Source organism: Crocuta crocuta, unplaced genomic scaffold, assembly GCF_008692635.1.
Source record: "Crocuta crocuta isolate KB4526 unplaced genomic scaffold, BGI_CrCroc_1.0 scaffold16, whole genome shotgun sequence".
Taxonomy (NCBI): Eukaryota; Metazoa; Chordata; class Mammalia; order Carnivora; family Hyaenidae; genus Crocuta; species Crocuta crocuta.
Window position 1 is genome coordinate 3,034,878 of NW_027531893.1, and position 26,132 is coordinate 3,061,009.

The following is a 26,132-nucleotide window of genomic DNA, read 5'->3' on the forward strand; positions in this document are numbered from 1 at the left end:
GTAAAATGTAAGTAGACTTGCATCTAAAATTCTGATGATCATATCAACTTCTGAAATTTTTAAAGCAAAAGAGAAACCGATACAGGAATGAGGGCAAGATTGTATTATTAGATCTCATCCCAAAAAGGACCATAAGTTTTTATTTGAATTCAACTACTTATTAATAATGCATTCTTTTTTTTTTTTCAAAAAATTTTTTCCAGCACATTCTGTGTTCAAGGCACTGAGATAAGCACAGTAAAACACAGGCCACTGTTGGTCATGAGATCTGACTCAACTGGAGACTGTGAACCTAACATAACTTTAAACAGGCTGGAGCCCAGAGATATAAAACGTGCTTTTGAGAGGACCATTTCCTAAGAGGAAAGGGAACATAAACACTGGCATTACACTTTTATGTTCAAAACCAGTTAAATGAATCATAAAGCAGATTTAGTTTTTCAAAATAGTAATCACAGAGGATGTACTGTAACTTAAGATGATATATTTTTATAAAACAGTCACCGAGAGTTGATTTACCTGAAGTTCACACTTTCGCTGAATAGTGAAAGTTTCCAGTGGGGCTTGCCCATTATAACACTGAAACTCAGCCCTACGTGAGACCCAATGTGTAATCAATGCTCTTAAGCAAGATCCTAGCAAGTGCTTGTTTTTGGTTTCATCAGAAACTCTCCACCTCTGGCTGAAGTGCTCCATCCCAAGTTCTGCTTAAAAGCTGATTTATCTTGATCTCATCTTCACCTGAATCATCAGTGTTGCTGCTTACATACACCTGGTGTTTCCTTGGCCTCCTTCCCAGCCGGGTGCCAGCGCGCCTCAGGCCAGCTTACCTAGATCTGCGGAGAACCCAGCGCAAAGCTATCGCGGCAGCAAGCTGCTTAACCTCTTTGGCAAGGGTATTTGGGAGAACTGTTTGAAGTTTTGGTTGTTTTTAATGAATTCTTTTAACCACAGAGTTTTATTGCCCTTTTGGGGAAAATCATAACTCATATTAAACATGAGAACAGCCTAGACTCTGAAGGATAATCCCACCTGTTCTGAGGCATCATCAGGTTATTTTTTAAATCTTAAATTATACCATAAAAGTAGGACGATTAATTATGCGGCCCCAGGTAGGACTAGTTTTAACAACATAAAAATATGAACTAAGCTAAAGAGCTTATCTAACATGTTCACATCCTGTAGAGCATGTTACCTGGAAAATGAAAAAAAAAATGAGATTATCCCCATATAGTTGTTTCATTTTATAAATTATAAAATAGAATATCAAAGAAGTGAAGTGGCTTTCCTGATGCTGCATCTACCCCAGAGCCTAGCCCTCGACAAATGTGGATTCTTAATTTTTTTTAATGTTTATTCTTTTTTGAGAGAGAGACAAAAAGAGGAGGAGCTAGTGGGAGGGGTGGGGAGAAGGGGAGACAGGATTTGAAGATGCCTCCCGGTTGACAACAAAGAGCCCGATGCAGGGCTCAAACTCATGAACCATGAGATCATGACCTGAGCTGAAGCTGGAAGCTTAACCGACTGAGCCACCCAGGCGCCCCTAAATGTGCATTCAAATCTTGCTCCTGGTTTTCTCTCTAGTCCTTTACGCCCTATAGTCTAGCCACCAGCCTCCCAAGAGTTGCATGTATTTTTGTGGAAGTAAGACACTGGCTGGCAAGTGTAGGGACGGTAGGGTGTAAGTAATATCTGTTCCTTTTTCCTGATCAGCAATACTTTATTTAAAATGCTATTTTTTTAAATTGGATGTATTTGTTGATTCTATTAAGCCACACTATTATATAACCTCTCAGTCTACCTCAATTTTAATGATACTGTTAAAAAACATATAATGAATAAATTAAATTGCATTCTAGAAGATACAAATTAGATTTTATGAAATGGGAAGACTTTTATTTATAATAAATTAAACTTTAATCTATAAATTTTATTTTTTTCCAACTTCATGTTTTACTGGAATTGATTTTTTATTTGTGAAAGGCTAAATTTTCTTTTTTTTTTAAANCAGGCGCCCCATGAAAGGCTAAATTTTCTAAGTGCATGTTTTAGCACCAAATATATTTATACACACACATACATATTCAAAATATATATATATATACACACACATATATATTCAAAATATATATATATATTCAAAAAGCAAGCAAGCTAAGAAAACTCTTATTATTCTATCATATTATTATAAAGTATTAAGATAACTCATGAGCTTTAGACAAAGAATTAGAAGACCCAGCTTCTTGATCGAGTTCAGGCATTTAATAGTCCTATGATCTTGGAAAGATCAATTAGATTCTCTAGAACGATATATTTGCAAGGCCACTGGAATAATGCTGACCAGAGTGAACAAAATTATTTTTACATTCTAAATCTATATAACACTTGAAATGTATTACTATAATACATAAGCTATTTTTCTTGATTATATCTTGGTTTAAAAAATCATGAATTTTAAGAAAATAAATTGAAAAGCAGTTTTAAAACTCTCAATGGTAATAAAGAAAATTCAACTCAAGTATTATCCATTATGTCAACAATCTGGCAGAAAAGGAATCCCTGTGGGGTGGTAAGAGCCCTAAAAATCAAAGTATAAAGCAGATAAGCTTAAGTATTTCCACTTGAGCAGTCTCCAAGGCAAAGCCTTAATACCCTAAGGACTCCTCAAAATGAGTCTGAAAGTCACTGTCCTTAAACAAACACATAAACATAACACTTAATGTTCAAAAATAGAAAATAAAAAATGCTATTCATATGCAAAAGTGAGAGATAACTTATTCAGAAACTTCTAAAAATTTACTTAATATTTTATTATTTATTATTATTTATTTATTTTACTGCAATATTAATGTTGTAGTCTAATAGTATCTAAGTACAATAGAATGATGACTTCTTCCAAGGGCGGTGCCTGCCTATTGATTATGCCACGGAAGTACTTTAATTGGAACTCACCATTACTGCAATGAACTTCTTTGGTTTCATTCATAATTTGTGGAACAGAAGCTAAAAAAAAAAAGTTAATTTAAAATGAAAACTATGAATCAAAACACAAAGAATACATATTAAATAATCTAAAACAGCACAATTTAGTAAAACACATATTTTATTACTTAACTTATTACCTCAGAAAGCACTTCTTAGTTAAACTGAAAGCTACGTAAAATAAAAGAAGTTACTCGGTTCAAATCTCAGAAGGAAGATTATTTCAAATAGGAAAATATTAGGGGAGAAAAATGAATGGTCTAAATGTCATCCATTGCCTGAGGGTGATTTACTGAGAGTCCTAGTTCTATGATTTTATGACTTTAATATCCCAAATCATTAGAATTACAGAAATTCTATCCAGTTGATTGCACTGACATTTACTCTTAAGTTTCTGAAACAAACCAAACATCTCCATAAAAAAACTCCTTACTAAGTTCTGATGGAACAAAGGGATGAATAAAAATACTCAAAGTGCTTAAATCATTCATTTAAAGAGAAAAAAATGGTGGGAACCAGGAAGACAGAGTAGCAGTTTATCATCAGTTCTTCACTGGGCTAACCAATTCATTCTATTGAATCGATCTTCTCAAACTTTAGCATGCCTCAGAATCATCTGAAAGGCTTTTTAAAATACAGAGTGCTGACCGGGTGCTAGGGCGGCTCAGCCCAGTCATGAACTCGCAGTGCGTTGAGTTCCAGCCCGCTTCGGGCTCTGTGCTCTGTGTTGACAGCTTAGAGCTTGGATCCTGTTTTGGATTCTGTGTCTCCCTCTCTCTCTGTTCCTCCCCCGCTTGCACTCTGTGTCTCTTTCTCTCAAAAATAAAAATTAAAAAAAAAAAAAAGTACAGAGTGCTGGGGGCTCCTGGGTGGCTCTATTGGTTAAGCGCCATAACTCAGGCTTGATCTTAAGGTTAGCAAGTTAGGGCCCAGCATCAGGTTCTCTGCTGTCAGCACAGAGCCTGCTTTGGACCCTTTGTCCTCCTCTGTTTCTGTCCCTCCCCTCCGTGTGCATTCTCTCTCAAAACATACAATAACACTCAAAATAAATAAACACTTAAAAACACAGAGTGCTGGGTCTCATACCCAGAGAGGTAGCATTCTGATTCAGCAGATATGAATGGCCCAAATTTCCCAGGTGATGTTGATGTTTCTGGTCTAGGACCACACGCTGAGAATCACTGTATTGTATTAAATCTTGATTAGTAATAGGAAAATTTTTGATTTATAAAAAATTGTAAACATGTAGTACTTCTTTTCATCTTTATCCTTAAAATTAGAAACAGTTTCTTTTTGTGTGACAAAAAGCTCAGATGTTCTTTAGAAGGAAAAAATTAGAACATGAAAATAAGTCCAGGAGAGAAAACTACAATCGCCATTAATTTTCCCTGAGGTCCATGTTGCTTGTAGCTAATTGGTTCATTTAATTATATACCATAAACATCTTTCACACCATAAATAACTCTTCTTCAATATTAGAATGGCTTTATCATATTTCTTTGGAAACCTATAACTTAATTTATTTATCCAAACCAGTATTATTACATTAGTAGTTATTTCTTGTAGTAATTTTAGAAGTAATTGTAAGAAAATAGAAGTTTCTAATTTTTAAATTTATTAATAACTTATATAACTAAACTGTACATTCTAAATTATTTGCTTATATTGAATATGTAGGAGTGAAATTTCTATGATGCAAGAATAACTTCTAAGGATTTTCATGTTGTTACATGGTCCTTCTGGGAAATCGCTCTAGGTTAACCAGTATAAGTAGTATAAGAATGCTTATTTCCCTACACTCTCCCCAGCTCTATTATCTTTAAGAGACAAAATCTTTTCAAATTTGAAGGAAAATCGTATTTCCTAGTTTAACTTCCATTTTTGATTACTAATGAAGCGAAACACTTTCTTATGTATTTTTGGGCCACGCAATACTTATTTTCATGTTGGAATAAGTGAGACTGTATCTTTTTACCTTTTTTATTTTCAATTGCATCAAATGGCACTTGTGGTTTTTCAGTGTTCTCATCCTCTGTGAAAGAATTCCTGCAAATGTGATGCCAAACAAATCTGGATCAATGAAATGAACACAATTCATGGAAATTACATTGAACACACTATTTTATTTTCCTGTGTGGGCACAGATATTTCGCTGAACACAAAGAAACACTTTCTGGATTTCACTCCTCAAAACTGGCAATCTCATCTGAAGTGAGGTGGGTGGAAATCTCATCATCTCCAATCAGCAGAAGTACATTTGAAGAAAACCAGGGCAAAAAGTCACTCTTCAGTCCAAAAGTGAGCAATCTCTGATAGCCTGGGTCCAACAGAGGTGAATCTGGGAACACACATTCTTATTGGAATTTGTTTGGATAAAATCACACGGTCTTCAAGCAAGAAGCTTTGGAACCCTGAGACATGGACGCAGAAGAGCATACAGATAACCTAAGAAATAGAAGCGTGCTATGCAGCAAATGACCTGTATCTTGCTACATCTTCTCTCCTCAAATGCTGAATAACTATGCCTAATGGTAAGGGTTAGTTCTATTTAGTGTGTTTGCCTCATTTTTCTGTTATATAACTAAATGCCTGGTCAGATTGACCTTTAAATCCTCAAATTTGGGACCAAATAATCTAAACTGCAGACAGAAAAACTGCTGGTCCTGATGATGGACACTACCGAGCAGGATGTGATTTGACTTTCCCGGGCTGGGCTGTGATTCTCCATTTCTCTTTAAGCAGAACAGAGATAACAGCCTTGGCCTTCCTTCACAGGGATGAGAATGAAATCAAATGCTCTGTGTTAAATTACATTTTATAAATATTTATTGTCCCAGATATTGTGCTGGGCACTGTGGTAGAGAAGAGATGAATAAGGCATATTCAGTTCCTTCAAAATATAAACATCAGCAAATTACAAAGAATCAAGGAATTAAAAATATTGCGAATGTTGGAAGATGTGATAATTTTATTGCGGTTTACTTTGTGAAGGCTTTTTTTTCCCTTTGATACATACAGTGAAGTAATTAGGGATGAAAAAAAATAATGTCTAGGACTTACTTTAAAATATTTCCTTCCTCCCAAGGAATGAAGAAACAGATAAAGCAAGCATGAGGTTAGATATGTTTAGTTGAAGGTTGATTGGGTGCCAGGCAAAATTAAAAAATAGCTCTGAATTCATGGGAAGCAAAAGCTCTAAGTGAAGCTCATAAAAGATACGACCCTGAAATGCACATACACTGAATTACTATCTTAATGGAATGAGATGCTTTGTACGTTAGGCATCCTGCACATTCCTCGTGCAATTTTGTGAATAAATTATTTGTTTTAAAAGTGTGGATTTTTCATGGAAAGCATCTGATGAGAACAAAGTACACATGGAACTTTATTTCTAGTAAAGTGAAAATTAGCAGATAGTATACAAATATTGATAGTAAACAAAATTACAAAATTTTCATTTTGTTTGGATTTACACTAATTCGGTTGGGACCTCTGAATTCTAGGCCTCAGGGCATAGACATAAATAACTGTCACTTTTTCTAACTCTTGTTTTTCTGACTTTATCTCTTCTCATCTTGTTGCTCTAAGCAAATGATCTTTATTTAAAGGGAAGCATGAGGGGTGCCTGGGTGGCTCAGTCAGTTAAGCATCTGACTCTTGATTTTGGCTCAGGTCATGATCTCATGGTTTGTGAGATCAAGCCTTGCATCACCCCTGCACTGATAGCATGGAGCCTGCTTGGGATTCTCTCTCTTCCCCTCTCTGCCCCTCCCCTGCTGGCACACATGTCTACTCTCTCTCTCTCTCTTTCAAGATAAATAAATTAGATTAAAAAGAAGAGAAAACATGAAGTCATTAATCCCTACAGGTAGCATAGGTATATAAAATTGGCTAGAAATAGAAAAAGCTGGAGGTAACCATTGTGCAGATAAAGACAATTATGAATGACTAACCTGACCCCCCTTCTGCAGGATGAACTGGAATAAAGCACTGGACCATGGACGTGAGGCCAGGGTCCTAATCTCTCCTCTATTTCTCTTAGGTGTGTGGCTTGAACAAATGACCCACCTTCTCAGCCTGGTTTCCTTATCTGAAAAATGGGTATAATATGCGTCCCCGTTGTAATACAGCATGGATAATAATTTACAACACGCTCCCAGGTAAATTTGAAGATAATCAGAATTGAGTATTATTTCTTAAAATGCTCGCAGAGTGATTTACCTAATTGCTTTTTGATAAAGATCTGATGTTTAATTTTCTCAGTGTTAACTTAGATAAATCTTTTGGATTTGTCTTACTTTTCCTATAAAATAAAGAAAGAAATTTCCTCCGCTGTAGACCCTAAGGTGACCTTTGGATGGTAGAGAAACATGAAAAATCAATATTAATATTTATTACCTACTTGCCCTGCAGCATAGCAGACACCATGTGGTACGTGGCAATTATCTCATATAATTCTTGTAAAATAATATGTGGTAGGTAGTAGGGGGGAGGGGGGGATGGGCATGGAGGAGGACACTTCGGGGATGAGCACTGAGTGTTATGTGGAAACTAATTTGACAATAAACTATTTGTAAAAAAAAAATAATAATAAAATAAAATAAAATAAAATATGTCCAAAGGATTAAAAAAAAAATGTGGTAGGTAGTATAATCCTTATTTTATAGATATGGAGATTGAGTCTCAGAGGGGTCAAAACTTTACCTGCTATAATTAATAAACTCTAGGGTTGGGATATTTGAATCCATATCTGTCTGATTCAAGAAAGTCCTTACTCTCTCTACACTGATCACTTTTATTTTTTATTTTTTTATCTTCTTTTTTTTTTTTTNGGTACATGTGCTCCTATGCATACACTGATCACTTTTAACACTGACCACTAATGAATTCTCTTATTTAAGGGGAATCAGGGTTAAGGTTAGGGTTAGGGTTAGGGTTAGATTTAAGATAAGCCCCTTACTTAACATTACACTCTCTGTAGAGCTTGCGAAAAACTTGCTGGGAAGCAAACTTTCCAATGCTTGCATCTCTCAAGGGAATGTTGTCAAAGTTAAAAATGGTACCTAAATCAAGTCTGCTCTTCCCCACTGATAGTGATGAATGAAACAGACTCGGATTTCTTGAGTGCAAACAAACACTAAGCTCTATTGTTTAAAATCTACTTTTCAAACAAACAAATAAAACCTTCCGTCAGACTTACTACTTCTGAGCATCGAGGGAATAAGGCCAACTTTAAAGTTGTGACAATTAAAGTGAGTTCTGATTCTGGGAAATGTCCCAAGAATTCATCAAATATATGATTATTATATTTCTTAATTAAAAAATAAAACTTGTGGACCTGCTTTCATTATCTCCTGAGGCAGAGGGAAATGAAGCACCCTTCAGGAGAACCGAAGCCATTCCTTCCTGAGGGTAACTGCAAGAGACAAATGGTTATGGCCTGGCCATTTTGTCTTTCATCTCCCTAGGAGGTTTTAGGTTTGCTTCTGTTTTCCTGGCAGTAGAAAAGTCAAATATTCCCTGAATTCCATCATATAAAAGAAAAGCAGACTTAGCCAGTGTGTTAGGCACTGTCCATTTTCAACAACTACAGGAGATGTTAATGTGTTCACCTGGCCAGTCCTTTCTCCCATCCGCTCATTACTGCCTTTCATTAGAATGAAGGTAGAAGGGAGAGGCCAAATGTTTCTCTCTGAGATTCTACCTTCTTTTTTTTTTTAATTTTTAATGTTTGTTTATTTTTGAGAGAGAGAAAAAGAGCAGGGGAGGGGCGGAGAGAAAGGGAGACACAGAACTCAAAGCAGGCACCAGGCTCTGCACTGTCAGCGCAGTCTGACATGGGGCTTGAACTCACAGACTGTGAGATCGTGACCTGAGCTGAAGTCAGATACTTAACTGACTGAGCCACCCAGGTACCCTGAGATTCTACCTTCTAAAAAAGAAAAGTTCTATTCTTCTGGCAGGGACAGACACATTTATAAATTTGGGTAGATTTTGCCCATGATAAAGTCATGCCTCAAAAACTCCCTAAATAAATGTTCAAACCATCTTGGGCTCCATGCTGACTGATAGAAAGAAAGAAGGAAGGAAGGAAGGAAGGAAGGAAGGAAGGAAGGAAGGAAGGAAGGAAGGAAGGAGAGAAAGGAAAAGAAAAGAAAAGAAAAGAAAAGAAGAGAAAAGAAAAGAAAAGAAGTCACCCAATCCTTTCTGTCTGAAACTCCTATAAGTCAAGATATATATCACAGAATGAAACAAATTTGAAGCTTTTAATTTTAAACATTACTTTTTAGAGTCAAGTCCTGTTGGTATGAAAAACTGTTGGATATGTTCTTATTACAATGTTTGAAGACCACTAGAATTGTTATGGTTTCAATGCTTTAAAGAAGCTTATTTTCCAGAGCACAAATTTTTGGACACATTTCTTTTTGTTGCTTTCTTTAATGCAGGCAAAATCTTTTGAAATCAATCTTTGGAGAATTTTTGGATTGCACAATTCAAATTTGTGGCTATCTTACCATTCCAGTGGATGTAGCTGCGCCTTTTTATTCAGGAGCTGAAATTGTTCAAATACATTTAAAAGAGACCAGTATTGAGTCAGGACTGAACCAGGTTGCCCTATAGGATTTGCCATATCATAAAATTCATGCATCAAAGATTGAATCCCAGGAGCAGTAGATGGGAAGAGCTGAGAAGAAAGAGTCAAAACGAGAATATCAGACTAAGTTATGGAAAATAACTTAAAAGGTATTAATACTAGAAAAGTCTTTTGTTTTATTCAGCTATTTTTAAAAAATTTAAAAGCTACTGGTCGGTATCATAATACAGTTTTCTGTGCAGTTGTCAAGGTGAATGTCACTTTTTATAAGGAACAAATTTTGTTGATCATATCTCTAAATAGAATGAGTTTTCTTTCTATTTTCATTGAATGGAAATGGATGTCTCCTTCCTAAAGATACCTGAGACAGGTGAATGACAGACTGAGTCAGACAGTAGGAAGAATGAGGATAAATCGCTTTGGATTACAAGTGAACTTTGTCAGAGTGAGAGATATTAACCCTACGGGGGGAAATCTAGTTATCCTCTTTCTACTCAGAGTTAGGAAATTAGGATTTGCCCTTCACTCCTGTGAAATAGGTCCTCAGTCTATACCAAGTAATGTTCTCTACATTCACAATATCTTAAATTATGAATTCCTGAAGAATGAGACCTCTCCCTTTATCTTTGTAGAGTTTTGATCCAACTGTCAAAAATGCGATATGTGTATGTTTAAATTAAAAGAATCCATCAATTAAATTATCTTTGGGGCAAAAGCTTACTTTGAATCCTCTAAAATATGAGTCTATTATGATGAACTGTTTTACATGTAAGTGATGAATCATTAAATTCTACTCCTGAAACTAATATTGTACTGTCTACTAACTAGAACTTAAATAAAAATTTGGAAAAAAGGAAATAAAATGAGTCTAAATGATAAAACCAAGTACCAAACATTCATTACTTAACTTAGTAAATTGGTTATAACTCAGACAAGCAGAATGTGAATACATTTTTCTTTTAAGTAAAAAATAAATGTTTGATCCATACAGATTAATAATAAATTATCAGTGGACTTTTAAAAATGCCGTTTTAAACGATGTTTTGTATAAACAAATCTTAGGTAGAAAAATATTAATCCATTGTAATCTATCTAGATAAGTGACAGAACTAGAAACAAAGCAAGTACTGAACACGCACATGTACTAAATTATATTAATATTGACCTTGATATTGACCAATACATTGACAGAACCTAAGAAAATACATAGAAAAGAAAATAAATGTCATTGATGTTTTAGGTTGAAACAAGTAAAAGTTATCATAATTATTTACATTTTCTTTCTTTGAGGTTTGCAACAAATTAAGATTTAGGTAGTTTTCTAAGATGTGGTTATATTCAGTAGTATTCAGTTTTATGCAAACAAAAAGGGCACAATGAGCAGAAAGAAATTTTTGTCAAACATAAATGTCCCAAAGCTAAAAGCAAAACTTCTCTAGAAAAATGTGGACATTTTCCTCTTAAGTATTGCCACATACTCGCAACTAAACTGATCTCGTATCGTCTTAGCTTGAATAAGCCATGTATTATTTGCAAAGTCTTAAAGGTTATGGATTCTGCTCATTTTAATATTTAGATCTCTGAAAAGAAGAAAGAAACCTACAAATATTTCTAGTTCTTAAAGAAGTATCTTCACCAAGTGACAATCAAATAGCGTATGGCTGATCTACTATAATCTCAGTAATCATGAGGAATCAAATGTCACTTTTTGTTTTACCAGTTGGAATGGCCCCAAACTCCCAAGTTCCTTTATGAAAGTCATAATTGACTGCATCTCCTCTAAAGACAGGCATTGATTTGGTTCCTTCCGATAGTTTTCACCCTATAATGGGGGAGGGGAACAAATCGTAAGCAATTGTTACAAAGTCAAACCATGTTTAGCCCAATTGCTTCCTACTTTATAAAACCAAACTTCGAACTCTATAAACAGCTGAGCTAATTAATGCTAAATAATACGTAGTAACTTCAGCTTGTCACAACAGTGTCTGGCTCTAAGAAAATTCAGATTTGACAAAGAAGAACTGAATGAAATTGCTCAACAGTGCTTTGGTAGTAAGCTTGGGTAGATGAACCCAGGAAGGTAGACGTGTGTGACAATTTGGGAACACAGGAAGAGTCTCCTTCAGCTTTCAGAGTACCAGAGACCAGAGCAGCAAATGAACATGTGAATCTTATCTATGGGACATTACAATTTTGGAGTTTGTGAATTCTGATAAACAGACAGTCCCCCTACCCCATTTTCCCCCACATCTATTTTTTTTCCTGATGCATCCCAGAGAGCAGAAGTTGCAAATATTTTCCATTCCTTCTGGGTGAAGTGGTTCTAATGACTTTAATGATAATCCACTCACTAATGAAGGAAAACAAGGAACTACAGGGAAAAATTAATAAAATCCCAGGGAAAGAGCAGCCTCTAAATTAACCAATGCTACTCTGAAGCACTACATCCTAATCATCAAAATCTAAGCAAAGATGTTTACCAGATGTGAATTCTTTAAAAATTAAGATTATAACTCTAGTCCCTTGGTATCAATCTAGAGCATTCACTGCTATTCTAGTTTGCCTCCAAAAAGTTCTCTTATTTGCTCTATTCCTCTTAAAGAATTCTAAACAACACAGAATATGTATTATTCATAATATCCACAAACATTCCTTGGGAATTAGCAACTGCTTTCTTTTAACCCATAACTGCATCAGAACCAGTCATTCATACTTAGTTGACATAAAATAATATTAGTCTTCATGTCAGAAGAATATTAAGAGATGTAATATAATGGATATCAGTTAGTTTCAAGTGAATTATCAATTTGCTTAACTGCACAATAAACTGGCACATTCCAAAGAATGATTTGAAAAAAATATTTGTACTACAAATATATGCATTTACCTTAAAAACACCTGATGTATAAAGTCCCTGAAATATTTCATAAAACATTGGAAGTGAAGATTCATTAGAGAAGAGAATATTGAAAGTATCTTGTAAAAGGAATTCTTCTATGTTTTGGTCCTCAAAATCCACATTATCATCATCTTGAAAATTTAAATGCTCATGCACCTGTGAAAGAGTAAAAGCACAGCAAATATTTTGCACTGACTTTTATTTTAACGCAGCGAATCACTTCTAAGACATGATTCATTCCTATTGGATTGTAGATCAGAACTGACATCTAGTGGCCTTTTTGAGGTCAACAGTTTTACAAAATATAAGTAACATTCTTTTGAAGATACAACTTTCTAAGAAGATTAATGGATTATAAAGTCACATAGTTTATTTTGAAACTCTTTACTGTTGAAGAATTTGTGTCTGTGAAAGATAATATGTAACATTTCTGAACAATAAATTTTAAAGAACACACTAATGTGTGTGAGATAATGAAAAATTTTAAATGTAGATTCATGAAGTTTCAAAATTTTATGAATGAGTCTTTGAACTACTCAACTAAGTGTCTGAGCCACACAATATATAACCATTCACCTTGTACAACAGTTTGAAAAGCAATCAATGCAATATGAAGTTGAATTTTGGTTGCACATAATTTTATTTTGCTCCTCTTTCCTTCTTCCTACTCCATATCCCCAAATAAAGTTTTTGGTAGACTTATTCAACCAATGCTTTTTTTTGTTCTTGGTTTTGTTTTTTTATCTCTTAAATAGTTTATTGTCAAGTTGGTTTCCATATAACACCCAGTGCTCATCCCAACAAGTGCCCTCCTCCATGCCCATCACCCCCCTTCCCTCTCCCCCACCCCTATAAGCCCTCAGTTCGTTCTCAGCATTCAAGAGTCTCTCATGGTTTGCCTCCCTCCCTCTCCCCAACTATTTTTCCCCTTCTTCTCCCCCATGGTCCTCCATTAAGTTCCTCCTAATCCACCTATACATGCAAACATATGGTATCGGTTCTTCTCTGCCTGACTTATTTCGCTCAGCATAACAACCTCGAGTTCCATCCACATTGCTACAAATGGCCAGATTTCATTCTTTCTCATTGCCATGTAGTATTCCATGGTAGAGATAAACCACAGCTTCTTGATCCATTCGTCAGTTGATGGACACTTAGGCTCTTTCCATGTTTTGGCTATTGTTGAGAGTGCTGCTATGAACATTGGGGTACATGTGCTCCTATGCATCAGCACTCCTGTATCCCTTGGGTAAATTCCTAGCAGTGCTATTGCTCGGTCCTAGGGGAGTTCTATTGTTAATTTTTTGAGGAACTTCCACACTGTTTTCCAGAGGGGCTGCACCAGGCAATCAATGTTTTTTAATCTTCTTGCCACTAAGGGATATTTTAGATGAAAAATATGTTGGAGATTATCTGAATGAGTTCATTTAATTCGAAAGGAAGTAAAAGAATCAGGAATACAAAAAGAAACCACTCTTCAATTGACACATATTTTATACTAGAAAAAAAAACATTTATTTAAAAAATTTTTCTGTCTTTTAAAATTAAAATATAGGCCAATTTAACACCAAATACCTAGGGGTGCCTTGGGTGGCTCAGTGGATTGAGCATCCGACTGCTGCTCAGGTCATAATCTCAAGGTCTGTGACTTGGAGCCCCTCATTCATGGCTTAGAGCCTCTCATCCAGCTCTGTACTGATAGCACAGAGCCTGTTTGGATCCTCTGTCTTCTTCTCTCTCTGTCCCTCTCCCGCTCCCACTCTCTCTCAAAAATAAACATTAAAAAAAGAAAACTAAATATATATAAAGAATAAGAGTTACTTTTTTTATAAACTCAAGTGAATAAACTGGGTAATCTGCTATTTTCTATTATCCAAATGTTTACCTCTTTATTTCATAAACAGTGGTTGAACCATAGAAAAATCTGTGCCTGTTCCACCTTGAGGCTGCCGCTCAAATCACAGATTCTCCATACATTAGTTCATTTTCTGAACTCCAGTAAAATATAAGCTTGTAGTAACTTTAATACAAGTTGCTATTTATTGACTGGTTACTGTGAATGCAAACAACTCAAACACACGCACCCCCCCCCACACACATACACACACATGCCCACACACATGCATGCACACACACACACACACACACACACACACACAGATCATTAAGCATAAGGCAGAAGCTCACAGGAAGCCTCTGGCATACTCACCTGGAGCACAACAGGGTACCTGAAATTGTGGTAACCAATGTCAAAAGTTAAAAGCTGAAAACATAATCTGCATCTGAAATAAAAACACAAGGTAATAAAAAAATATATTCTATTTGCTACATTTACTCTATCATTTGATGCATTATTAACAGTTACTATAGTTAAATTTCAAGGTATGTACTAATTAAAGAAAGCAGTAGCTTGGATAATATAAAATTACATGCAATTTATTTTTAAATTGGAATTTGTTTGGTTCCTTAAAGAATATACAAATACATCTAAAGTATTCAGAACACATTAAACAATGAGGTTACATCATGAAAATGCAAATACAGAGACGGAAACTCTCTTATTCCTACATGCTAGCCATTCTTATTCACATAGGAAGCATCATAAAGCTTAACTGAGCCACCTCCTTTCTGTTGGCACTGTAAATTTAACATTTTTTTCTAGAAAAAGGACATTAAATTACACTGAAGTAAGCTGAAATACAGAGATAGTAGCTATTGAATATTGTTAATAAGGACCATACGTAAAATTATACCTAGTCAAGGGAAACTGCATATGATAGAAATACCTGTTTAAAATGGAGATACAATTAAAATTCATTTAAATTATGTGTGCTTTATTTCTTGTCACTTTTATTTAGACACTAACAAGTCTGTAACATGCTTTGAAGCTTAGGGTCTACAAATATGAAAAGATGCTTCCAAGTTCATATTTATATACTGACATAACATTTCCCAAATAGTACCAACTTGTAATAATTAGGATATATTTTCACTAACAATTTTTAAGTTATTTTTTTTAACATTATTATTATTATTTTTTTACCTATTGAAGGTCTTTGGTCCCAGAGTAGATGTTTCGCTGAATACTTCAGCTGCTAGGAGGAGTTTGCTAATTGTTTCCTTCATATTATCAAAAGCCTGAAGAGGTGAACTGACTGTCAGGAATGTCTCAAAAAATGTTTGCAACTGTGAACAAAGTAAAGGGTTAAAAATATTGAAACAATACTCTCAATTTGTCTATCATTTCCATGGTGACCAGTTTGAAAGATTACTTTAAGTTATATCTTCCTGTCATGTTCAAAAAAACTTCTTAAATAGGAAAGTTTGGTAACCATATATAGCATATATGTATAGGGTGTGTATATACACACATTTATATCTTACATATAATATACTGATAGGGTATATAATATACTAAAACTATGTTACATAATGAATATTACCTATATAATATATAATGTCTATATATTTCATACACAATGTGCAACATGTATAGATTATACACATTAAAAATTTTTAAGCCTTTCAATTGAATATAGGGTGTCATGACATCTTATAATTTAAATCACTTGAGAGTTGTTTGTTTCCCTTTTCCTCATGTCATGGCATCTAATCATGGAAAGTGAAAAGGAACTATTAACAAGAGCTTGTGATCAGAACTTCCAGGTTTAATTTGTGACTCTACAAACTAGATGAACTTGGACTGACAACTCACTTTGAAGTTTTGCATCCTCTCTAAAATGGGTAAACACTACCAACGAGAGAGCTGCCAGTAAAAATCAGAAGAACATGTACTTGAAAGCCATGCTAAGGTCTGAAATCCAAATCTAAGCTTTTTAGTACTGTCCCTTCTCTGAATATATCAGAACAAAAATAACTACATGAAAGTTGTTTTTCACAACATCTTGCTATGGGAGACCTAGCCAACTAATGAAGAATTTAAGAGAGTCTCAGTTCCCTCTTAACATTTTCATTTAAGGAAGATTTCATGTGGATAGAAAAGGTAGGGCAATATTAGAAAAAGGGAGAATAAAGTTCAGGCTTATATTTTCTTAGAAACACTATTGTTGATATCACAAACAGTTGTTTTTATTTGCTTAAGTGCTAAAACGATCACAACAAAACTATGTCTTGAGGACGCTTAACATCAAAGTTCAAGTCAAAATTTTTAAAAAGCGTAAAACACACACACAAAAAAAGCGTAAAACAAACCTCATATTGAGTCATACACTTTCTTTGGATAAACATAATCTCTCAAAGATGAAGAACAAAAAATATTTTTTTAAAAAACATGCAGCAGGTATTCTCTTCATGTTTTTGGAAGAACAGACTAGATCTATCTGAGCTGTGTAAGACTACAAAGTGGAAAACTTTTGTTGCTATGATAATGAAGGACAGACAATCAACCTGAGGGAAATGGTAAATATATCTTTAAAAATACACAAGTAAAACCCCCCAAGAGAAACAAATCCTGACTTCATAAACTTTTATCAGCTGAAAAACAGAAACCTAATGAGATGTACATTTTCAGACTCTATGGACACGTCATTAGCATTTGGCTATTGGGATAGTTTTCCATTTCATGAAGGAAAATAAATGTAATAATTGTACGATCAAAAGAAAACTAAATATTAATGCGAACACTAAAAACGTTAACACCCTTGAGTCAAAACAGAGTAATATTGTTTTTCCAAATAAAAAATAACTCTTATTTCGCTCAGTTCAGCATGATTATGTAGAGAAAGTTATTGATTGTATTACTGCATTTTCTATTTTAATGTTTCCTGATTATCACAAAGGTCAAGGTTAATAATTTAAGAAAGTTGGAAATGTTTGTGTAGCATATAAGATGTGTAAGTTTGATTATAAGATTATATCTTCCATGGCAAAATATAATTAGAAATTAATGTCTTAGGGTTGTATTTATTTTCCTCCTGGGGAAAAGATTATTTCCTAATGTCTGTCTGTAACAGTGAGCATTGAATATGGGCTGCCAGTATATGGATTCAGTTCCATTCAATTCACATTTTTTAGTGAGAATTTTACTATGTGGAAAGTACTAACTGTTAGGAGTCATGGCACATAGCACAGTGATCAGACTACAAATACTAGCAGCAAAAAGTCTTGAGTTTAACTTTGGCTCTATGCCTATTACTATTGAATTGTGAGAACTGGGATTAATGACAGTATCTATTTTGCAGAGGTATCGCTCAGATTAAATGAGAGAATGTACAAAAGGTACACCATTCCCAGCCCATCAATACTCAGCCCATGTTCGCTCCTTGTAATAAGGAAAATGAGAGAAGTCCACAGCCATTTAAAGGAGTTGTTGTTGAAGCCAGATTCTCATAATACAATGCATTTGTGGAAATTCAAAGCTGCCTCTGAGAAGTCAAACACATGTGACCATATTCAACCAAAATAGAACATTTAAAAAATATATGGTAAACCTTTCAACAGAAATGTTTCAAAAGGGCGAATAAAAATGGTGTGATGGCTGAATGGCCCCCTCCAGTGGGATGCCTCTCAATAGAAATGAAAGAGTAGAACTGAAGGATCCAAATATGAGGACAGGAGAGAGAAGTGGTGCTCCGAAAGCACGATACAAAATGGAGCAAGTTGCTTTATTTCTGTGTTAGCTCGGTTCCAGATTGTTGTCTCTGTGTGCATTTCCTTCTGTCTCATTGCACGAATTTCAAATTTCTAAGCCCTTCAGTTCAAAGGAAATTCTAGATGAGTGGCCTATTTATTTAGTACAGTGGCAAACTACATATGCCAGAAATGAAAATAGAATTGTGCAAGTGCTTAAAAGGTATTAAAAAAAAAATCAACTTTCAGTGAGTGACCCAGACAGAGAACAATACTTCCATCAGTTCTTGTAACTAATTAATCCATGTAGGCTAAATGGAAGACTTCTTTGTGTATCTGGTCCTATTGTAATTTGTTATACTTATTGTATTTCCTTGGTCAAATTGAATTCTGTGCATCTCGGTATGTTCAGACATAGAAAGAACTGTGCTCAATGATTTCATTAGACAATGTCAAATCTGAAATTATTTGATATTAATACCACTCACCGTCATCGGAATTTGAAAGACACATTTCACCCAGGAGCTCTCTTAACTCAAGAACAAATACTCGAAGGAGCGCTTTCACTTTCATTGCTAGTTTAAAATAATGAAGCTATAAACTCAAATATCAAGGAGACTTATCCGTCTCTAGATCAAGATTTTTTTAAAAAAAATTTGAACATTTATTCATTTTTGAGAAATAGAGACCGAGCACAAGCAGGGAAGGGGCACAGAGAGAGAAACGGAGACACAGGATTCGATGAAGGCTCCACGGTCTGAGCTGTCAGCACAGAGCCCAACTTGGAGCTTGAACTCACAAACCACAAGATCATGACCTGAACTGAAATCAGCTGCTTAACCAAATGAGTTATCCAGGTGCCCCAGTAGATCAAGACTTTTAACGGATGCTTTTGAGATGCAGAAATATGGGATGTAAGATCCCAAGAAAATCAGTGTCTTGGCAGTAAGGTAAAAATAAATAAAAGAACGTCTTAAAACTTTTAACATGACATGAAACTGTGTTATAAACTCTACATTTTCTTCCAATGTAAAAATTAAATACAAATTTTGTGCAAAAATAAATTTCATAGAAAATGACCTCGTAAGATCTTGTGGAGCGCCTGGGTGGCTTAGCTGGGTAAGCGCTACACTCTTGATTTCAGCTCAGGTCATGATCTCCAGTTTGTGGGATTGTGGTTCGAGACCCACATCAGGCTCCACACGTGGAGCCTGCTTGGGATTCTCTCTCCCCCTGTCTCTCTGCCCCTCCCCTGCACTCTCTCTCTTTCCTTCTCTCTCTCAAAATAAATAAATTAACTTTTAAAAAGATAATTTAAATATACACAGATGGATCAAAATTATGTATTAAAAGTGGAAGGACCAGGGGAACTAAAAATCAGCTTGAAAATATTTGTAGGAAAATTTCCATCACCTCTTTGATATCTAAAATACTTCTAAGGAGCCCTTCTATTCACCTCATTTCCCTTTCCCCATTTCTGACAACCCTTCCCATGCCAAATCTTGGGCTTCAGGTGATTAATTAATCCATTTATCTTCCCACAAGACCTTGGGCAAATTGCTCTCAATGACAATACATGTCATTCTGTGTCAAACTTGCTGACTTTCTTGTCTGTTCTTACCACTAGACTGTGAAATCTGTTAGGGCAGAAACTGAACCATTTTATCTTTGAGTGGCTAGTACCTAGTGGAGTAGATATTGAGTGAATAAAGTGAAGTATAACATTACAGAAACCAAAGAGACTTTGCTAAGAGAAATAATTTACTGGAGCTTCTGGATAAAATAATTTTTCTCCTTTGGGCATGTTTATCTCTTATTTCCATCTCATGAGAGAGGGAGGATGTGCATTTTTCTGGTGACTTGTAATAAAACCTTTGAAAAATAGAAGCTTACAGCTGTTCAAGAGGATTTTTGAAGATAAGAAAATTTAATCTAAGAGTTAAAACAAAAGATGAAAGATTAACCAATATTAGAAGTTTTTCTTTTAAGCCATGTTCTTGACTAGCTGGGAAACTATAGCAGAATACTGATATTTTGGTATCTTGAACTTTGAGTAGTGTTTAATAGCATTGTACCTTACTAGGTAAGGTACAATGTTTCTTAGAATTTCTCTAAGTATTATTGCAGGAGAGAGAAATTTTCATTGTTTCAGTAAGAAGAAGAATATCACCACTTAAAATCATTCTGCACCAAAAAGCATATGAAAAGATGTTCCATATAACTAATGTTTAGGGAAATACAAATCAAAAACACAATGAAATATTACCTCACATCAATTGGGATGGCAACTACTAAAAACAAAACAAAACAAAACAAAAACAAAATGGTAAGTGTGGGAAAGAATGTGAAGAAATCAGAACCCTTGGACATTGTTGGTGGAAATGTTAAATGATGCAGTATGGAAGTTCCTCATAAAATAAAAAACAAAAGTACCATATGATCCAGTAATTCTACTACCAGGTACATGGTCGAAAGAATTAAAAGCAGAGTCTTGAAAAGAGATTTGCACACTCATTTTCATTGCAGCATTATCACAATAGCCAAAACGTGGAAGCAACTCTAGTATCCACAAATGGATGAAAGGCTAAACAAAATACACAATGGAATATATTTCAGCCTTAAAAAGGAAGAACATTCTGACACATACTATGGCTTGAAGAACCTTGAGGATATGATGCTAAGTGAAATAATCTAGTCAGAAAGGACACTGTATGAGCCCCCCTACCCTTACATGAAGTGTCTAGAGTAATCAAATTCATAGAAACAGAAAACAGAATGGCAGTTGCCAGTGGCTGGGGGAGGGGGTAAATGCAGGGCTGTTTAACGGGAATATAATTTCAGTTTTGCAAAAGTTTCTAGAGATTGGTTGCACAACAATGTGAATGCATTTAATACTATTGAACTGTACACTTAAAAATGGTCAGGACGGTAAATTTTGTTATGTATATATTACCACAATTAAAAAATTTTAAAGTAATTTTGTAGTTTTTATAGCCTTACTCCCTCCAACAACCATGATTAAGCACTGGCTAATTTTGTGCCACCAAAGTCCAAAAGGGCACTTCTTTAATGGTTAAAAAATTTGCAAAAGAAACGAAACAAAAAATAGCCTCTCCCTTGCTCCATTTCTCAGCTCCTGCAAACAGTGGAAATAGTCTCCATCTCTTCTCCACCTCTTGCTAGTCACTACTTTATCCATGAACACTCTGATTCTTGAGCTTTTTTGTTCATTTGTTTAGGATTGGAAATCATCACATAGCAAGCTTGAATGCTGACAGGAATGATCCAGAAGGGGAAGCAAATTAATGATGAAAACAAAGTGAATCTAGAAGATGATCCTTACAGGTCATCATCCATGCTTAAAAGGAAATATCACAGAAGAGCTCAGACTCCATTCTATCCAAGGGTAGAACTAAGTAAGGGTGCTCATTTAAATACGTGAAATCCAAGATTCTATGTTCTTTGTCCCAATTAAAAGGGGAATAAGTATGCATTCAAATGTACCTGTTTGTAATGTCCTTGGAATTTAAGTCTATTGTTTTTGACTGATACTATCATTCTTTTTGCCTTTTACATACTTAACTAAGATCTCCCTGTCTGACTCTAACCTAACCAGTCTTTCTCCCAGGCACTTGCAAACCATTCACAATGTATCAGAGAAATACAAATACCTCAGCATTTTATCCCAATGTAATATGTTTTATAAATAAAAGGATTTTTTGATCATCTTATAATTCTCAATAAGAAAAATGTGTTTATACATTTAAGTTTTTAAAATTACAGTTACCATATGGCTCTAAATTTAAAAATATTTTTTCTTTCCCAGAGTTATGATTACAGTTATTGCTTGTACACAATTGGTCAGAACTATAGAAATATATTATAAATCTTATTCATTAATCTCTGAAATAAGAAAAGTAAAATTGTAATGAAAATGCATCTCTTAGATGGATGTATTTTCTTTTTATTCAATGAAAACACATATCCATTGAGAGAATATCACTTATGGCTAGAATGAGAAGGGTTTGGCATCAGTACTAATATTACTTTTAATGTAAGCATGGAGAAAGCTTGTCCACATAAACATATATATATATATGCTTATATATATATGCTCATATATATATGCTCATTATATGCTCATATATATAAAACATATGGATGAAAGAGTGTGTGTGTGTATATATATATAGATAGAGAGAGAAATGGGAAATGGAAGAGTTCAGTTATAGCAACATGACTTAATTCCTTGCACTCCCTCCAAAGTATATAGGAAAAATCTCCACATAGTGATTTATCATGAAATATTTAATCTTCTTAAAAACTGAAAACAACCTGAGTCCTGCAGAATATGTTACATATGTAACAAATGTTATGTAGTGTCTATTATGTAATTACATATCAGCATCCTTCACTTTCTCAAGTTTTGTTTCAGGGAAGGACTTTTGGTTTGGTTTTGTTTTGTTTTGCAGAAATTTTCCACCATGAACCAATCCTCACCATAATAGTAAGGATAGGTGAAAGTTAGGTCTTTTTTTTGAGGAGCAGAAGAGTTATCTAGGAAAGAGATGGAGAAAGAAGATTCTCTTGAAACTATGCATGTGCCTGCAAAGCCCCTGGAGAGGCTTTATGGATCCCCAGAAACACAGGACTCACAGCTCTGGGAGTGCCTGGCCACAGGAGCACATCTCCACTGTTGGGGGTTGGGGGGTGGCTGTTGCAGGAAGTGAAGCGCCTGTGAGCACTCCTGACCCTAGGGAAAACTCTCCTTTGTCTTTTAAAGGGGTATAATTTAGAGGTAAAATCAGATAGTTACAAAAGAATAAAAAGAGGAAAAAAGATTTGAGAAAGGGAGGGGAAAAAAGACCAAATTATGAACCCAAGTACTGATGCAATTTTTCATTTAGTGCATGTGTGATATTTTGATATAATTCTATGTTTCATTTAATAATAATCGTTAACGTTGGCCAAGCTGACACCATGTGCCAGACACTGCATTTCTGATGCACTTTTTTGTTAATATTCATAGCAATGCTATGAGGTTGACACTCATTTTCCCCATTTTATAGATGAAGAAATTGAGGAATGAGAACACAATTTGCCTAAGGTTACATAGCCAAGAGGTAACCCATGTGGGTGTTAAGACTAGTCTGCTTCATTGCAAAGCCCCAGTGTTACCTCTGTCATTATGGTTTTTATTATATCAGATTTAGAAATGTGGATGGACCCTGAAATACAGAAGGGTGAATCATCTGTGTTTTTACTTTAATGGAAAATGCGTTTGAAACTGTCATAATTTTCAAGCATGTGACCTTACATCCACACCTCTAAAATATCACTTCAATAACCTGAGCATTTATGGAACCTAATCACCTTTTGGAAAAATTAAGAATATTTCTTTGTGACTTAAATCAAATTGCCTGGATCCAGAACAAATTATGTTAGGTTAAATGATTTAAGAACATAAATATTCTCATTATTTGTTTTAGCTCATTGAAAATTAGCTTGCTTTAGGGTATACCATGGAAAAACTGAATTAATTAGCTGAACCTAAATTAGGATAGTTTTTACTCCTCTGGAATTAGATCAAAACTCCAATATTTAAATAAGTTTCATGCTTCCTGTGACATGAATAATTTTATTCATTTGTACTTCTGAACAACCCTAAGCTTTAAAGCATACATTAAACTTGGAAACTCAGAAGATTCAGTGTGATTTAATCAGTTTCATAGTTGGAAATTTTAAATTCTCCCACACATATATCAGAGAATTGATCAGAAGCAAGGTACAGAAATACAAAAGACTGTGAATAGCATAAAATTTAATTATTTGCTTTGAATGGTAGAACCCTGATTGCATTATATTCAACCTTCTCAGAGAACTTGCAGATTATTTTACTGCCCCATCTGGAATCTCTCAGTGGGATATAAAGAAGCAGAGAGATTTAACAGTAAAGAGCAAAAGTTAAAGTTGTAAAATTTTTATCACTGGACTTTGTATGTATGTGTCTACTCATTTTCTTTATGTGAATGCCATTGTTCAAGCAGGTCACAACTCTTTCCATTAAAGTTCAAACGTAAGCCTTCTTTAAACCTCCAGTAAAATAAGGTCTGACAGTTGTTTGGAAAACCTTCCATCTTTTATTAATTATCTGGAGTAGAAAATGACATTGAAATCAGGTTAACATTTCTAACAGAAAATAATTATAACAGGAAGCACAAAAATTTGCAAACAAGGATGCATTTGGTAGAAAGATACCCATCTCATATCTATAAATACTCTCAAAAGAGTAAGCCTTTTTACTTTCTTATATTTTTCATTTATGAATATATTTTTCATTTATGTTCCGGATATTTTATGCAGGGTATCTATTTTAGTTCTTACAAAGTTTCATGGTCAATCACGAAGAAAAGGAAATGTATTCATTATTAAAATAATGAGTTCTGGTTGTACAATAAAGAAAATGATAGAGCAATTTGCCCTAATTTATGAGGGCTGGGGTGTTAAGGTCTGTTGAATCCATAGGTTTACTACAACCCTCCACTATTTTCTTACACTTCTCTTATATCATATAAGAGATACATATATCATATACATCATTATATATACCTTATACCTCTGTCTTACCAGTGTTCAAACAAAACTCATTCTTTTACCTAGGATATTTTAAGTGAACATTTAAATATTATGCACAATTAAAAAGTTTACAACTTAGTACTCTACTTAAATACACTGCTATATAGACCAAATCAATGTCTTCTCGCTGTGGTCCCAACTACTGACTTTTGGTTTCTCTGCTCCCAACCTCTTTCTCTTTCATTGCTGCCAGAGTCATGTTCATGAAGCACAGTTCAAACAGAGAAGACAGAAGTCCCAATGTTCACAAAAGGAGGTGATATCATAAACAGTAGAGACCCTTTTTTTGCTACAAAAGGACAGCAATTTTTACAGTGTTCAAAAAGAAAAAGCAATGCATGGAAATTTTAAACGTCTTACTTTATCTTTGTCCACTTTGTAACACACAGCCAAGATATTTTGTTTGCATGAAGGTAAACTAATTGGAATTGCTAGTCATCTACTTTATGGAAACCTCACCTATGATGCATTGGTTACAACCGCAATTACACAGGAACATAAAGACACTTCCAAAGAAATCTCAGGGCAGACAGAATCCTAGGCTTCACAATTCTCCCTGACCCCACGAAAGCCGTTACACCACATCAAATTCACCTGCAATGCTTCCAAGAAATTTTCCCAGATAGATTCCTTTATAAATATTCAACTTTCTGTTTATAGAAGTAAGTCTATCTTATTTTGCACTGATACTTCATCAGTGCATGAGGAGGTAAGCATATAAATGCTTGCCTCAGACACTGAGTTCTTGGGGTTGGCAGTCAATATGCTTTATGGAGGGCGTACAGAGCATTGCTTAAAACTGCAAGTAGTTAAGTGGCAATTAAGAGGGATTTTATTCACTGGAGATCTGAGTCCTAATCCTAATCACATTTATTAGTTCTGTCATCTCTATTAAATCATGAATCTTGATTTCCTCATGTATAGAATGGATATAAACATATCACCTTATCCCTAAGGATTCTTAAAAGTATCAAATGAGATCACACATAAGAATACATTCAGAAGTGATCCCACTGTCATTTTGCATTTTACAGTACATGAAATACCGGCTCTTCCGGATCTGCCTCTAACATATCTTTGCTGGTTTCCCCTACCTCCACAAACCTGATGCCTTTTCCCCTTTCTTCTCTCTCCATCCTTCCCACTGCAGGCTACCCCAGGATTTTTCCCACCCTGAAATATATACACATTCTAGCCAAATAAATAAGGCAGTTCATACTTCTGAGACAACTACGTTGCCATGCTTCATGATGTCTTTCCAAAGAAAATGCAAATATCCCTTCCCCATTTCTAAAGAAACACTACTCATTTTTCCAAGCTCAGCTAAAATGCCACCTATTTTATGAAACCTACCTTGCTTTGCTCCAGCTGAATAATTTTCTCCTACTGTTGACTGTCCCAGCAACTCAGCCATTTATTGTACTCTGCTCT

At 34.8% G+C, this 26,132-nt stretch overlaps 1 protein-coding gene across 3 annotated transcripts in view; it reads right to left on the reverse strand.

Moving 5' to 3' along the window:
- The window catches only part of CPED1 (cadherin like and PC-esterase domain containing 1), a 245,015-nt gene that overhangs the window by 103,018 nt on the left and 115,865 nt on the right, over positions 1 to 26,132 (reverse strand). For all 3 annotated transcript variants that reach the window (XM_077773325.1, XM_077773326.1, XM_077773327.1), the window contains exons 7-13: positions 15,520 to 15,662; positions 14,686 to 14,758; positions 12,465 to 12,632; positions 11,295 to 11,399; positions 9,498 to 9,667; positions 4,958 to 5,028; positions 2,953 to 3,003 (exon numbers count right to left, since the gene is read on the reverse strand). In XM_077773325.1, the coding sequence (XP_077629451.1) occupies positions 2,953 to 3,003; positions 4,958 to 5,028; positions 9,498 to 9,667; positions 11,295 to 11,399; positions 12,465 to 12,632; positions 14,686 to 14,758; positions 15,520 to 15,662 (781 nt within the window). The remainder of the gene's footprint in view (positions 1 to 2,952; positions 3,004 to 4,957; positions 5,029 to 9,497; positions 9,668 to 11,294; positions 11,400 to 12,464; positions 12,633 to 14,685; positions 14,759 to 15,519; positions 15,663 to 26,132) is intronic.